The sequence below is a fragment of the Trichosurus vulpecula genome, chromosome 1 (genome assembly GCF_011100635.1).
Source record: "Trichosurus vulpecula isolate mTriVul1 chromosome 1, mTriVul1.pri, whole genome shotgun sequence".
NCBI classification, from domain to species: domain Eukaryota; kingdom Metazoa; phylum Chordata; class Mammalia; order Diprotodontia; family Phalangeridae; genus Trichosurus; species Trichosurus vulpecula.
This window is the reverse complement of record NC_050573.1, coordinates 540,583,338-540,598,504: the sequence shown is the minus strand read 5'-3', so window position 1 is coordinate 540,598,504 and position 15,167 is coordinate 540,583,338. Positions and strand designations below refer to the sequence as shown.

At 39.0% G+C, this 15,167-nt stretch overlaps 1 protein-coding gene across 1 annotated transcript; it reads left to right on the top strand.

Moving 5' to 3' along the window:
* The first annotated feature begins 12,918 nt into the window (after nucleotides 1-12,918).
* Nucleotides 12,919-14,281, top strand: LOC118833996 (speckle-type POZ protein-like). Its single transcript, XM_036741434.1, has one exon. The coding sequence runs from the start codon at nucleotides 13,137-13,139 to the stop codon at nucleotides 14,262-14,264; it is 1,128 nt and encodes a 375-aa protein (XP_036597329.1). The 5' UTR covers nucleotides 12,919-13,136; the 3' UTR covers nucleotides 14,265-14,281.
* Nucleotides 14,282-15,167: the final 886 nt, after the last annotated feature.

The following is a 15,167-nucleotide window of genomic DNA, read 5'->3' as shown; positions in this document are numbered from 1 at the left end:
AGGCCACATGCATATCATTATGTAAAAGCCTTCTACAATACTCATATTGTGAAAGGCTAACTATATTTTTCTCCTTCCTATCCTATCCCCCTTTATTCAGTTTTCTCCCTTGACCTTGTCCCTTTTCGAAAGTGTTTGCTTTTTATTACTTCCTCCTCCATCTGCCCTCCCTTCTATCATCCCCCCTTTTTAAATCTCCTTTCTCCTTCTTTTCTGTGGGGTAAGATACCCAATCGAGTGTGTATGTTATTCCCTCCTCAGGTCAAATCCCATGAGAGCAAGATTCATTCATTCCCCCTCACCTGCCCCTTCTTCCCTTACTGCAGAAATGCTTTTTCTTGCCACTTTTATGTGAGATAATTTACCCCATTCTATCTCTCCCTTTCTGCCTCTCTCAATATATTCCTCTCTCATCCCTTAATTTGATTTTATTTTTTTAGATATCATCCCTTCATATTCAACTTACCCTATGCCCTCTGTCTCTCTATATATGTATATTACCTTCAGCTACCCTAATACTGAGGTCTCATGAATTATACACATCGTCTTTCCATGTAGGAATGTAAACAAAATGGTTCGACTTTAGTAAATCCCTTGTGATTTCTCTTTCTTGTTTACCTTTTCATGCTTCTCTTGATTCTTGTGTTTGAAAGTAAGATTTTCTATTCAGCTCTGGTCTTTTCACTGAGAAAGCTTGAAAGTCCCCTATGTTATTGAAAATCCATATTTTGCCTTGGAGCATGATACTCAGTTTTGCTGGGTAGGTGATTCTTGGTTTTAATCCTAGCGCCATTGACCTCCGGAATATCGTATTCCAAGCCCTTTCATCCTTTAATGTAGAAGCTGCTAGATCTTGTGTTATTCTGATTGTGTTTCCACAATACTCAAATCGTTTCTTTCTGGCTGCTTGCAGTATTTTCTCCTTGACCTTGGAGCTCTGGAATTTGGCCACAATATTCCTAGGAGTTTTGTTTTTGGGATCTTTTTGAGGAGGCGATCTGTGGATTCTTTCAATTTCTATTTTGTCCTCTGGCTCTAGAATATCAGGGCAGTTCTCTTTGATAATTTCTTGAAAGATGATGTCTTTTTTTGATCTTTTTTTGATCATGGCTTTCAGGTAGTCCAATAATTTTTAAATTATCTCTCCTGGATCTATTTTCCAGGTCAGTGGTTTTTCCAATGAGATACTTTACATTGTCTTCCACTTCTTCATTCCTTTGGTTCTGTTTTATAGTAACTTGATTTCTCATCAAGTCACTAGCTTCCACTTGCTCCAATCTATTTTTTAAGGTAGTATTGTCTTCAATGGTCTTTTGGACCTCCTTTTCCATTTGGTTAATTCTGCCTTTCAAGGCATTCTTCTCCTTGTTGGCTTTTTGGAGCTCTTTTGCCATTTGAGTTAGTCTGTTTTTTAAGGTGTTGTTTTCTTCAGTGTTTTTTTTTCAGCATTTTTTGGTTCTCCTTTAGCAAGTCATTGACTTGTTTTTCATGGTTTTCTTGCATCCTTCTCATTTCTCTTCCCAGTTTTTCCTCTACTTCCCTAACTTGCTTTTCCAAATCCTTTTTGAGCTCTTCCATGGCCTGAGACCAGTTCATGTTTTTCTTGGAGGCTTTTGATGTAGGCTCTTTGACTTTGTTGACTTCTTCTGTCTGTATGTTTTGATCTTCTTTGTCACCAAAGAAAGATTCCAAAGTCTGAGACTGAATCTGAGTGTGTTTTTGCTGCCTGGCCATGTTCCCAGCGAACTTACTTGACCCTTGAGTTTTTTGTCAGGGTGTGACTGCTTGTAGAGTAAAGAGTACTTTCTTCCAAGTTTGAGGGGATGCGCTGTTGTTTTCAGAGCTATTTCTGTACAGCCAGCTCTGCCACACTAGCACTCCTTCTTCCCCAAGAACAGTCAACCCAGAATGGACTCAGATCTTCAGCAGGCTCTGCACTCCTGCTCTGATCTGCCACTTAATTCCTCCCACCAGGTGGGCCTGGGGCCAAAAGCAACTTCAGCTTTAGTTCCGTAGCTGCATCACCTCTGCTGCCCACGCGGCAGTGGCCAAACTGTGAACTCCTTCTACTCTGTCCCCAGCAGCTTTTCCCACTAACCTTCTCTGTTGTCTTTGGTGTTTGTGGGTTGAGAAGTCTGGTAACTGCCACAGCTCGCTGATTCAGGGCGCTAGGGCCTGTTCTGCCGGCTCCTGGTCTGGTTGGTCCTGCCACCACCCACGCTGGGCTCTGCTCCACTCTGTTCCCAACTCCGTGTGCGATAGACCTTACCCAGTGACCATCCAGGCTGTCCTGGGCTGGAGCCCTGCTTCCCTCTGTTATTTTGTGGGTTCTGCAGTTGTAAAATTTGTTCAGAGCCATTTTTTATAGGTTTTTGGAGGGACCTGGTGGGGAGCTCATCCAAGTCCCTGCTTTCTAGCCACCATCTTGGCTCTGCACCCCCTCCCCCCCCCACCGGGACAGACTTTTTATATGAGGAAATGTAAATTATCTGAAATTGTTACTAGAATTGGGTAGTTTGAAAGAAAGATTGGGGTAGAGCAAAGTATGATGTGAAGCTAAAAAGTAAACTGTTTGGGAAAAGGTAAATCTTATACAAATGAGGTGCAAGAAGAACTGACACAGAGGAATTAGATGGGAAGGAGGGCTGGTAGACCTGGAACCCTACTCTCATCAGGAATGGGTTGAAGAGGAAACAATACATATATATCTAAAAGGGCATAGAAGTCTTCTAAATTCAGAAAAAAAATAAAAAGCTGAAGTGATAGAGAGGGGGAGAAGATAAGGGAGGGATCTTTGGTGGGGAAGCAAATAAGTAGTTGAAGGGCAAAGCAGCAGATAGAAGTAAAGTAGAGGTGTCAGGAGAGATAAGACATAGGAGATACACATAAAATAAAGATCAGGAGTAGAATTTATATATGCACACATACACACATGTACATATACACATAAACACATATGTAAATATATACATGTGTTTGTGCATATATGTACACATGCATGCACTTATATTCTCATATGTGATGTATACTTAAGTATCTAATCCTACATATATATATATATATACGTTCCTATGCATCTATGTAAGACTGTACTATACTTGTTTGTCCTCTGTTTCTCTGAGGGTAGATAATGTCTTCCTTCATCGGTCTAAGTCTTTCCATGTTTTTCTAAGTCCACCAACTCATCATTTCCTGTACTACAATAATATTCCAGCCTTATAATGTCTAGTTATTCTAAATAGTCTAAAACAATATTGATTAATATGGCTGACATATTGTGTAGTGTTCCTTTTTTTCCTCTCTTGATTAAATCTATTTTAGCTTTAATTTTGTCTGAGATCATGTTTACTGCCCCTGCTTTTTTTTCCTAGTAGATTTTTATATATGTAAAACTGGCTGTGCCTAACTAGCCGTCTTGCGGGGGAGGGCAGAGGAAGGGGTAAAAAGGAACAGTAGAGAACACAAGAAAACTTAGGAGGAAGCAAAGAAAAGATGGGCATCTCGGAATTTCATATAGGCTTTCTTGAAATGGAAATTTATTGCTGTCTATTTTGAATCTTCTTTTACGTTCTGCTTTGCACATGGCAATGCTTTTTTTCTTATTTTGTATTTAAGTTTAATTTTCTTTTTCTTATTATGTATTTAAGTCTTAGTATTTAAGTTTAAAAGTTTTTTTTTAATAAAATTAACTCTTTGAGCCTGTTTCTTCATTTGTAAAATAGGAACAACTCTAGAAATACCTACACCTCAAAGGGTGGTTGTAGAGAAAGCACATTGTTAATCTACATAAACCTGAGCTGCTTTGGTTTTAAACTATATGCAACACTACAGGGGAAAGAACTGTTGAGATGAAAAGGAACCACAGGTTGAGAGCAGATGAATCCCAATAAAAAGCTTGAAGAAGCTTTAGAAAATGGGCTTCTGTGCAACAAACATAGGACAGGCCAAGGAAAGTGGAAGGAGCAAGGAATCCTTTTGCTGCACTAACACAAGGAGTCTTCATCCCTGTGGGCCCCACACTGGCTTAGAAAACCACAAATTAACATTTCCTGTGTTATACTGTATTTTTGTTTTGTTAAACATTTCCCAGTTACATTTTAATCTCGTTCAGGGTTTTGCTCATTCTCCAGTCAGACACCTCTGCTATAGCAGAAATTGAGGAAACCTGTTCCTAAGCAGGAAGACACTGAGTAGAAGAGCAAAGAAAATGTGATTCCTTTATAAATGGTGAAAGGAAGCCAAACAATTTTACATAGACTGAATCTCAAGGAGCATAATGCCTCAGCACGTTCTGTAGATGTAGTTCTATCCCATATTAGCAAGTCTTATTTATAGAGTTAAATCAAAAGTCACAGAGATGACCTCAAATGAAGACTATTCAGAAACAGAAGAACTGTATCTCAATGTCAAGTTATTTGTGAAATTAAGCATAGTAATTAAAATTGCCTTTCAAAGAGTGTAATTTTCCTTGCTCAGGACCCTTTGATGGCTTCTAATTGTTTTCTGGATAAAATATAAACTCCTCACCTTGGCATATAAAGCCCTGCACAGTTTGTCTCCAGTCTACATATCTAGGCTTACTGATTGAATTTTACTCCTTCCCCTTCACCTGTTACGTTGTTGCTGTTAGTCTTGTCCAACTCTGACCCCATCTGGGGTTTTCTTGGCAGAGATACTGGAGTGGTTTGCCATTTCCTTCTCCAGCTCATTTTACAGATGAAGAAACTGAGGCAAAGAGGATTAACTGAGTTGCCCAGAGTCACACAGCCAGTAAGTCTGTAAGACCTGGTTTGAACTCAGGAAGATGAGTCTTCCTATCTCTAGATCTGGCACTCTATCCACTGGACCAACTAGCTGTCCATTACACATTCCAGGCAAACTGGTCTCCTCCATCTGCCATGACAGACCAGTGGTGAACCAGGGAAGCCTGTTCAAGGCTTAGGCATGGCTACCCTAGATTTTTTGAGCCTGTGCCTTCCACCCTCATTTTTGTACCATAGTTCTTATAGGAAATGATTGCCTAGGGGAGTGGGAGACCGCCCATACTGATTTGGAGCATACCCTGCCAGTAGCCAAAGAAATATACAGGTAGTTGACCCGTCACATACCAGAATAGCCTTTGAGCGTAGGGATCCATGTGTGAAATCCTCCCATGGCTTCTGTAACCACAGACTCTCCCAAAAACTGGTGGAAAAGGCAGTAAGTTCTCTTCCTAATATCAGATGGTTAGTTTCATAGCCTACTGTCTCTATTACTGGCCTTACTTCATATCAACCCTATGTTCTTCTAGTCTTTATATAATGGACTTGCTTTGACTATGAACTACCTTTCTCACGATCACAAATTTCAGATGGGCAAGAATAATATGCTGTTCTGGACATCCTTTATTTGGAAATGATTGGGCTACTTTCAATTTGTAGTGGATTGTTAGGAGTACAGACTCAAGAAGAGTACAAAATGTGAATACTTTTGAATTGGCAGAACCCTTCCACTAATGTCATTCTGTTAAGTCATAGCCTAGAAGACAAAAGATCATAGGATTTAGAGCTAGAAAGGACCTTCGAGGTCATATAGTCTATCCTCCCCATTTTGCCAATGAGGAAACTGAAATTTAGGGAGGGTAAATTACTTGTCCAAGGGATTTGAATCTATGTTATCTGACCAAGCCCAATCCTCTTTTCTGCTCACCACAGCTGTGTTCTGTAGAGAGGTGGTATCCAAAGCCACAATCTTAATACCTGAGTCTGGACTGGGAGGAATCTAGCTCATGACCACATATCAACACAGCACACATAGATGCCATAAAAAGCCAAAGTTTGAGGGAGAGAAATTGAAGTCAGCTTACTGAGATATTTCGTCTCTATCATTTAACAAATAGACATTTATTTTGTACCTACTGTAAAGAGAGAAGTTTGTATTTGATCCTAGAGGTAATAGGAAACCATTGGAATTTATTGCACAGAGGAGTAGTAAGTTAGGCTTATTCTTTAGGAATATCACTTTGGCAGCTATGTGGAGAATGGACAGTAGAGTAGTGATACTTGAGGCAGAAATGTCAATTAGGAGGTTTTTGCTATAGTCTAAGTGTAGAGGGCATGGGAGACCGAGTTAGGAAGATGGCCTTGTGAATAAAGAGAAGAGAATTGCTATGAGAGATGTTGAGGTAGTATAAAAATTTAAATCCCGTGTTCTGGTCTGGTACTGGCATTCTCTACTTTAATCTCTAATCCTACAGCTCACACTTGTCCAAGCCCCTTAAATTTTGATATTTAAAGGTTCACCGTCCATCCTGGCCTTTGGTTTATATTCTCTTGGGTTTCAACTTGAACCTTGCTGTTTTTACCCCAGGAAGAGGTTGTTCCTTGACAACCTCTCTCATCTATCTTTCCCCTAAATAACTGGTACTTGTTCCTAACACACCTGAGGGATATGATGCATTTAATTGTTGTTTCTTTGCACCTTGAGCTTTCATTTGTAGCATGAATGTCAGTATAGATTAAACCCACCAGTTACGAGTATATCAACTCATTGGTTGCTGGACAGAAATTGCACATTGAGAGTACCAATAGTTAAATTAATGTTAGAAGACCATCTAAAAACTGGGATTCTTATCTATCACCTTCTGCCTCCTATTTTCCAACTACTTGGTTTGAAATTTTGTTGTGTCTTTACATCATTTAAATAGCACCTAACATCTAATGATGTGGAATGTTTTTTTGATTAAGAAAAATATAATTAATTACTTAAGTTTGAAGTTTTTAATGCTCTATAATAACACTTTGCACCCAGCTATCCCTCTTCATCCTTAGATATCAAAGCATTTTGAAAATTTTAATGAGTCCTCCTCATAACACCCAAAGTTAGGTAGTTAGATATCATTATTGTGAAGGAATTGAGCATCAATGCCTGGTTTAGAGTTTAGGAAGCAGAGTGGTGCTCTAAAAAGAATGCTGGATTTGGAGTTAGAACACATGAGTTTGAATCCTAGCTTTGTCATTTAATTTAGGGCCAGAGGGACCCAAAGTGGGCAATACTGCCCCCTGGGGGGTGCTGGAATGATCCAGGAGAGGCAGTAGTAGTCTCAGGTACAGTTGAGGGGCATTGAATAAAAATAAGGGGACAGTGGAAGCATAAGGAAAGAAGAGAAGCGAAGAAAATTTTGAAAAACCATTCATACACGTTTTATCTGTTGTGTAACAGGGTTAAAGTCATAGTGATTACATTATTTTCCAAATAAACACAAAATGCAAGTTATAACCAATGAGTGGTCAAATTTGCTGACAGGTCTTAACAAGCAAGTGTTGCCAGGCAAGTATGGCTGTTGCCTGTTGTTGGGAAGTCCAGCAGGAATATGCGTGTGTAATGACTTGTTCACAATATGATACTGTGTGGTTACATGACACGATATTACATCATCAAAATTTCAATGCAGAAAAAGTCCCACAAATTTACAATAAATTATTAAATTTAAGATGTGTCATTTTAAAAATATATATTTTTTGAAATGGCACTAATTAAAAAAAACATTAAAGAGTTAAAGATTTCCAGGGGTGGGACATTGAGTAATTTTTTTTAAAGGGCCAGTAGGCCAAATAAATTTGAGAACTTCTGCTTTAGGCAAATCACTTAAACTCTCTGACTCAGTTTCTTTATCAGCAAAATGAAGTAACTGAGCAAGATAAGGCTCTTTCTAGGTCTAAATCTGGTATGATCCTGTGAGGCAGAAGCATCAGGACAGTTTGGAATTATTCTTCCTCTTTAACTTCTCTTTTTTCAAATCAGTAATAGCTAACTTTCATGAAATAATATCTCATTAGTCTCCCTGCCAAGACCCAAGAACTATATGAACACAATCACAAAACTTATTATACAAATAAAGTCAGATCTAAACAAATGGAAAAATATTGATCGTTCATGGGTAGGCCAAGCCAAAGTAACAAAAATGACAGTTTTGCCTAAATTAATTTATCTATTCAGTGCCATACCAATCAAACCAACAAAAAATTATTTTGTAGAGTTAGAAAAAAGAACAACAAAATTCATTTGGAAGAAAAAAGGTCAAGAATATCAAGGGAATTGAATGAAAAAAATGCAAAGGAAGGTGGTCTACCGGTAGCAGATCTTACACTATATTATGAAGCAGTAATTATCAAAACTATCTGGTATTGACTAAGAAAGAGTGGTAGATTGGTAGAATAGATTAAGTACACACTAAACAGTAGTAAATGACCATAGTAATCTACTGTTTGATAAACCCAAACACCCCAGCTTCTGGGATAAGAACTCACTATTTGACAAAAACTGCTGTTAAATCTGGAAAATGATATGGCAGAAACTAGGTATAGATCAACATCTTACACTGTATACCAAGATAAGGTCAAAATGGGACATGATTTAGACATAAATGGTGATACCTTAAGCAAATTAGAAAACCAAGGAATAGTTTACCTGTCAGATCTATGGAGAAGGGAAGAATTTATGACCAAATAAGAGGTAGGGAGCATTATTAATTTTAAAATGGATAATTTTATTAAATAGATAATTGTATGAAATTAAAAAGGGTTTGCACAAACAAACCCAATGCAACCAAGATTAGAAGGAAAGCAGAAAGCTGAGAAACAATCTTTACAGCAAGTGTCTCTGATAAAGGCTTTATTTCTCAAATATATAGAGAACTGAGTCGAATTTATAAAAATACAATCCATTCTCCAATTGATAAACAGTCAAAGGATAAAAACAGCCTGTTTTCAGATGAAGAAATGAAAGATTTATAGTCATATGAAGAAATGCTCTAAGTCATTTTTGGTTAAGGAAATGCAAATCAAAATAACTCCGAGTTACAAATAAGTGTGAACCTATCAGATTGGCTAATATGACAGAAAGGGAAAATGATAAATGTTGGAGAAGATGTGGGAAAATTAGGACACTAATGCATTGTTGGTTGAGTTGTGAACTGATCTAACCATTCTGGAGAGCAATTTGGAACTATACCCAAAGGGCAATCAAACTGTGCGTACCCTTTAGTCCAGTAATACCATTACTAGATCTGTATCCCAAAGAGATCACAAAAAGGGGAAAAGGATCCAGATGTACAAAAATATTTATAGCAGCTCTTTTTGTGGTAGCAAAGAATTGGAAATTGAAAAGATGCCCATCAATTGGGGAATGACTGAACAAGTTGTGGTATATGAATGTAATGGAATATTATTGTGTTATAAGAAGAATGAGCAGGCAGATTTCAGAAAAACCTGGAAAGGCTTACCTGAACTGATGGAGAGTGAAGTGAGCAGAACCAGGAGAACATTGTACACAGCAACAGCAACATTAGCTATGATAGACTTAGCTCTTCTCAGCAATACAATGATCCAAGACAATTCCAAAAGATTTGTGATGGAAAATGCTAGATACATCCAGAGAAAGAACTGATGGCATCTGAATGCAGATCAAAGCATACTATTTTCACTTTATTTTTTTGTAGTTCTTTCCTTTTGACCTGTTTCTTCTTTCACAACATGACTAATATGTAAATATATTTTATGTGATTGCAGATGTACTACCTATAACAAATTGCTTACTGTCTTAAGGAAGGGGTGGTGAGGGAAGAAGGGAGATAATTTGGAACTCAATTTTTTTAAAATGAGTGTTAAGCATTGTCTTTACATGTAATTGGAAAAAATAAAAATACTACTGAAAAAAGAAATAATGTCTCATAACTGAGAAGATAACAGACTATTTCCTTACTTAAGATTTATCTGATCTTTAACTGGTAGTCTGTTTACATCTAAATGGAAAGTAGTAGTTTTAAAGAAGAATTTAACGTTTGTACTTCTCCCCCACCCCTCCACTTAATAGTATTTTATTTTTTTCCAATTAAATGTAAAGATAGTTTTCAACATTCACTATTGTAAGATTTTGAGTTACAAATATTTTGTTCTTCCCCTTCCCCAAGATGGAAAGCAATCCAATGTAGGCTATACATGTACAATCATATTAAACATATTTCCACATTAGTCATGTTTTGAAAGAAGAATCAGAACAAAAGGGAAAACCACAAGAAAGAAAAAAACAAAAAAATATGGTGTGCTTCGATCTGCATTCAAACTCCATAGTTCTTTCTCTGAATGTGGATAGCATTTTCCATCATGAGTCTTTTGGAGTTGGCTTAGATCATTGTATTGCTGAGAAGAGCTCAGTCTATCCAAGTTGAGATCATTGCCATCACTTCTAGAAGATTCTGAATTCCAAATTTTCTCCTCATCTCTTCTCCACCCAAGGACAGTATGCATTTTGATTACCCCTTCTTCCAACATGCCCTCCCCTTATATTACCTCCTACCCCCATCTCTTATCCTTTTCCCTTCTATTTTCCTGTAGGGCAAGATAGATTTCTGTACCCCATTGCCTATATATCTTATTTTCCAGTTGCATGTAAAAACAGTTTTTAACATTCATTTTTAAAGCCTTTTGTTCCACATTCTCTCCCTTCCTCCCTCCCCATCCACCCTCATTGAGGAAGCAAGCAATTCAATATAGTTATACATGTATAGTCATGCAAAACACTTCCATAACGGTCATGTTGTAAAAGACTAACTATATTACTGTCTATCCTGTCCTACCCTCCATTTATTCTCTTCTCTCCTTTGACCTGTCCCTCCACAAAAAGTGTTTGCTTCTGATTGCCCCTTCCCCCAATCTGGCGTTCCTTCTATTATCTCCCCTCTCTTTCCCCCTGCTTTCCTATAGGTAAGATAGATTTCCATTTCCAATTGTTCATTCTATATATTGACTGACATTTGGAAACATGTTTTTTCCTTAATGAACTCACAAGTGGCTTGAAACTTTTAAAGGGTAATTTGACAAATTAAGGTAAACCAGACAAAACAATTTAAATATAGCAAATTACATGTCATGCAGATAGGTACAAATAAGAATTTTGCAGAGTTAAAGATTCTTAATAGATTTGAATGTTAAATATATTCTGATTTTATCCCAAGTAGGGTTGGCACATCACTCCCAGGTCTAGTGGGACTCTCAATTTCCCCTCATATCCTACTTCCTAGGTTTCTTTCCTAGTGTAAGCCCTGAAGTTGTTCTTTTAAATGATAAGCGCTGAACTATGCTTTTCTTTGTTTGAGCTACTCCTGGGCAGTCCTGTTGCCTATAAGAAAAAAATACTTTCCTTTCTGGGTTTGAAAGATTTCTTCAAAGGTTCATTTCAAGATCATTTTGCACTGATCTATCTTCAACCTTGTTCCATTTATCTGTGTGGAAAAAAACTTGTCTACTTCTCTAAGGCCATACAAAAATCAAAGCAAGTAAAACTTTTTGTTCTAGCATCAGTTGTATGTCTCAGCAGATCAGCCATGTGGTGATGAGCAATCTTTTTTTTTTTTTAAAGAGAAAATTTTAAGATTGGGCCATATTAATTTTAAATTAATTTTAATCAGAATTGATAATTATTTATAACTGTGGAAAGTCCCACTCGGTTTTATGCATCCTGCAGATTGCATTAGGACACAATGGTTCTCACAGGTTCCATTTGCCTGAGGAACTAGAAAGTAGTCCTTGCTAAATGAAATGCATATTTCCATTTTGACTTGATTTTGTTAATTTAGGGTGTGCTCATTTTGCTTAGATTGTGAGTCTGCTGCTGGGCTCTGGGTGTGCACTTTTATGCATTGTGTTGGAGGATTGGAGCCCTTCCTGTGCTGGCTACCCATTGGGGAATTCCAGGGCTTGAAAAATACGCTTCCTTTGGACATTACAACTGTTTATATGGTTTTGAAAAGCCAAATGGGTGTTGGTTATTTTTTAACTTGTTAATACTTAAGAGTAGAAGATAAAAAGACTCTTTTTATAATGGTGCATTACACAGAAGATTAAGTTGGAATTTTCTTTAAGTTAAGCAAATGGAATTGATGATGAAAAGGTCCTTTGAAAGGCAGTAAGGTTTTAAAAATTTTTTCCTTGACTTCGTATAATTTTGAATTTGAAATTTGACAGTGTTGATCATCCTTACCTCCTAGATATTCTCTATACTCTGGGTTTTTCTGACACTGCTCTTTCCTGGTTTACCTCTCAACTTGTATGACTGCTCCTTCTTAGTGTCTTTTGCTGGCTTATCATCTACATCAGGCCTCTTAACTGTGATTGTTCCCCAAGACTCTATTCTGGGTCTTCTTATCTTCTTCCTCTATATTCTCAGCAACTTCATCAGGTCACATAGTTTTAATTATCATCTCTACTATCTATCTATCTATCTATCTATCTATCATCTCCTAAATTCATATATCCTACCCTAGTTTCTCCCCTAAGCTTCAGTCATAAATCATCATTTGCCTATTGCATTTCAAATTATATATCCCAGAGACATCTTAAATTCCTGTCTAAAATTGAATTCATTATCTTCCATTATCCCCAAACCCTCCCATCTTCCAAACTCCTATTTCTGTCACACGTACTACCATCCTTCAAGTGTCTCAGGTTTGTAATATTAGTATTATCCTTAACTCTTTATTCTCTTTCACCCCAGATTCCCAATTGATTGTCCAGTTTTGCTGTTTCTATGTCCATAAAATCTTTCTCATCTGACCCCTTCACATATTCAGGTACCAGCTTAGCTCAGGGCCTCATCACTTCTTGCCTAGATTATTGCAACAGCCTAATTGGCCTGCCTGCCTCAAACCTCTCCCCACAACAAGTGTATCCTATGCCTTGCTGCCAAAATAATTTTACTTATATGCAGATCTGATCAGGTGACTCCCCTCCTCAATCAAGACTAGTAGCTTCTGGTGTGTGTGTGAGTGTGCGCGCTCTGCGTGTTTGTATGTGTGTCCGCCCGGCAGGTCCCGGATGTTGCGGACAGTATGAGGTGAGCGCACGGGTACGGGGACCAGCAACTGTCGCGGCCGCTCTCAGATGGGCAAGACTGAAGCAAAAAGAGATAAAGTCATCTGCCTTGGATCACACAAGTCTTTGACGAGAGTTGGAAAGACATTACAGATGTCCTGAATTCCAGTTCCTCGCTATAACCTCTATATTGTGGTTCCTCCATGTAAATTCTTGGTGAAGACTAAATAGAAAGGGTTTTTTTTTTTCTTCTAAACTTGGAAATCGAGTTTAACCTTCAAACTGGCGATGTCAAGGGTCCCGAGTCCTCCTCCTCCTCCGGCAGAAATGTCGAGTGGCCCTGTAGCTGAGAGCTGGTGCTACACACAGATCAAGGTAGTGAAATTCTCCTACATGTGGACCATCAATAACTTTAGCTTCTGTCGGGAAGAAATGGGTGAGGTCATTAAAAGTTCAACCTTTTCATCAGGAGCCAATGATAAACTAAAATGGTGTTTGCGAGTGAATCCAAAAGGGCTAGATGAAGAAAGCAAAGATTACTTGTCACTGTACCTGTTGTTGGTCAGCTGTCCAAAGAGTGAAGTTAGGGCAAAGTTCAAATTCTCCATCCTGAATGCCAAAGGGGAAGAAACAAAGGCTATGGAGAGCCAAAGAGCATATCGGTTTGTACAAGGCAAGGACTGGGGATTCAAGAAGTTCATCCGTAGAGATTTTCTTTTGGATGAGGCCAGTGGTCTCCTTCCTGATGATAAGCTCACGCTCTTTTGCGAGGTGAGTGTGGTGCAGGATTCAGTCAACGTTTCTGGCCAGAATACCATGAATATGGTGAAAGTCCCTGAGTGCCGGTTGGCAGATGAGTTGGGAGGACTCTGGGAAAATTCCTGCTTCACAGATTGCTGCTTGTGTGTTGCTGGCCAAGAATTCCAAGCTCACAAAGCTATCTTAGCAGGCAATTCTCCTGTTTTCAGTGCCATGTTTGAGCATGAGATGGAAGAGAGCAAAAAGAATCGGGTGGAAATCAATGATGTGGAGCCAGAAGTTTTTAAGGAAATGATGTGCTTCATTTACACTGGCAAGGCCCCCAACCTAGACAAAATGGCTGACGATCTTCTGGCAGCAGCAGACAAGTATGCCCTGGAGCGTTTAAAGGTCATGTGTGAAGATGCGCTCTGCAGTAGCCTGTCCGTGGAGAACGCAGCAGAAATTCTCATCCTGGCTGACCTGCACAGTGCAGATCAGCTGAAAACGCAGGCAGTGGATTTCATCAACTATCACGCGTCGGATGTCATGGAGACCTCTGGATGGAAGTCCATGGTGGTTTCACACCCCGACTTGGTGGCCGAGGCATACCGCTCCCTGGCTTCAGCACAGTGCCCTTTCTTGGGGCCCCCACGAAAGCGCCTGAAGCAGTCCTAAGGCCTCTGCTTGTTGCAGGACCCAATTTATTTCCCAGAAGCAGCAGCACGTTTGCTGTCCTTGACCACTACGTAGAGACAGCTCAGTCTGTGGAGCTTTTACTCTATTATGGGGGGAAAGACTGTTTGATGACACCCTGACTTTTAAAAACAGCACCAAGTAACTTGAGGGGACATAGGGGGAGGGGAGGGCCTGGGGCTCGGGGCAGTTCATCCTAACGAAAACCCTGTTGCTGCATTGTCTGTGTGTTCCCTTCAGCTTGGACAAGTCGATCCTCCAGGGATTTGGTTTTAGGTGCTGACATCCCACGAAGATATCCAGAAGTGGTACTAGGGTATAACCCATCTCTGCATCTGACAGCACAGAACAGATCAAATCATCAGGTGCCTGGAGTAAAAAAACAAACAAAAAAGGACGCTTAGTTTTTAAGAGTAGGGGAAAGAAAAAAGGAAGAGGAGAAAAGAATTTTTGATGGAATTTCTCAAAAGACCGTTTCTGGAGGATTCCAGTAGTATTTATGTTGAGAGAAAGAAACTTGAGTCCTTTCAGCTGAGCTAAAACTGGGACGTTTGCAAAAACGCCTTACCATCGGACAGCGAACAGAAGAGCAGTTCTCTTTTGTTATTAGCACTTATATGTTGTTTGCAAAAATGGAAAACACCCTTTATCATTCTGTGGGGAAAAAAGACCCATGAAGGTGAAAGGCGGAGAGGAGGCCCTCTGGTCTGGGAGACAGGAACTCGACGTGGTGCCCTTTGCAGAGAGTCTTTATTGGTTTTGAAGAATTGGGGGGGAAAACAATCCTTCATCCCTATCTTGTACTTTCTTGACAAGAACTGTGGTTTTCTGTTTTTAGATATTGTGGAAAATGTTTTTTGGCATTTTTCTCTCATTTTATTTCTC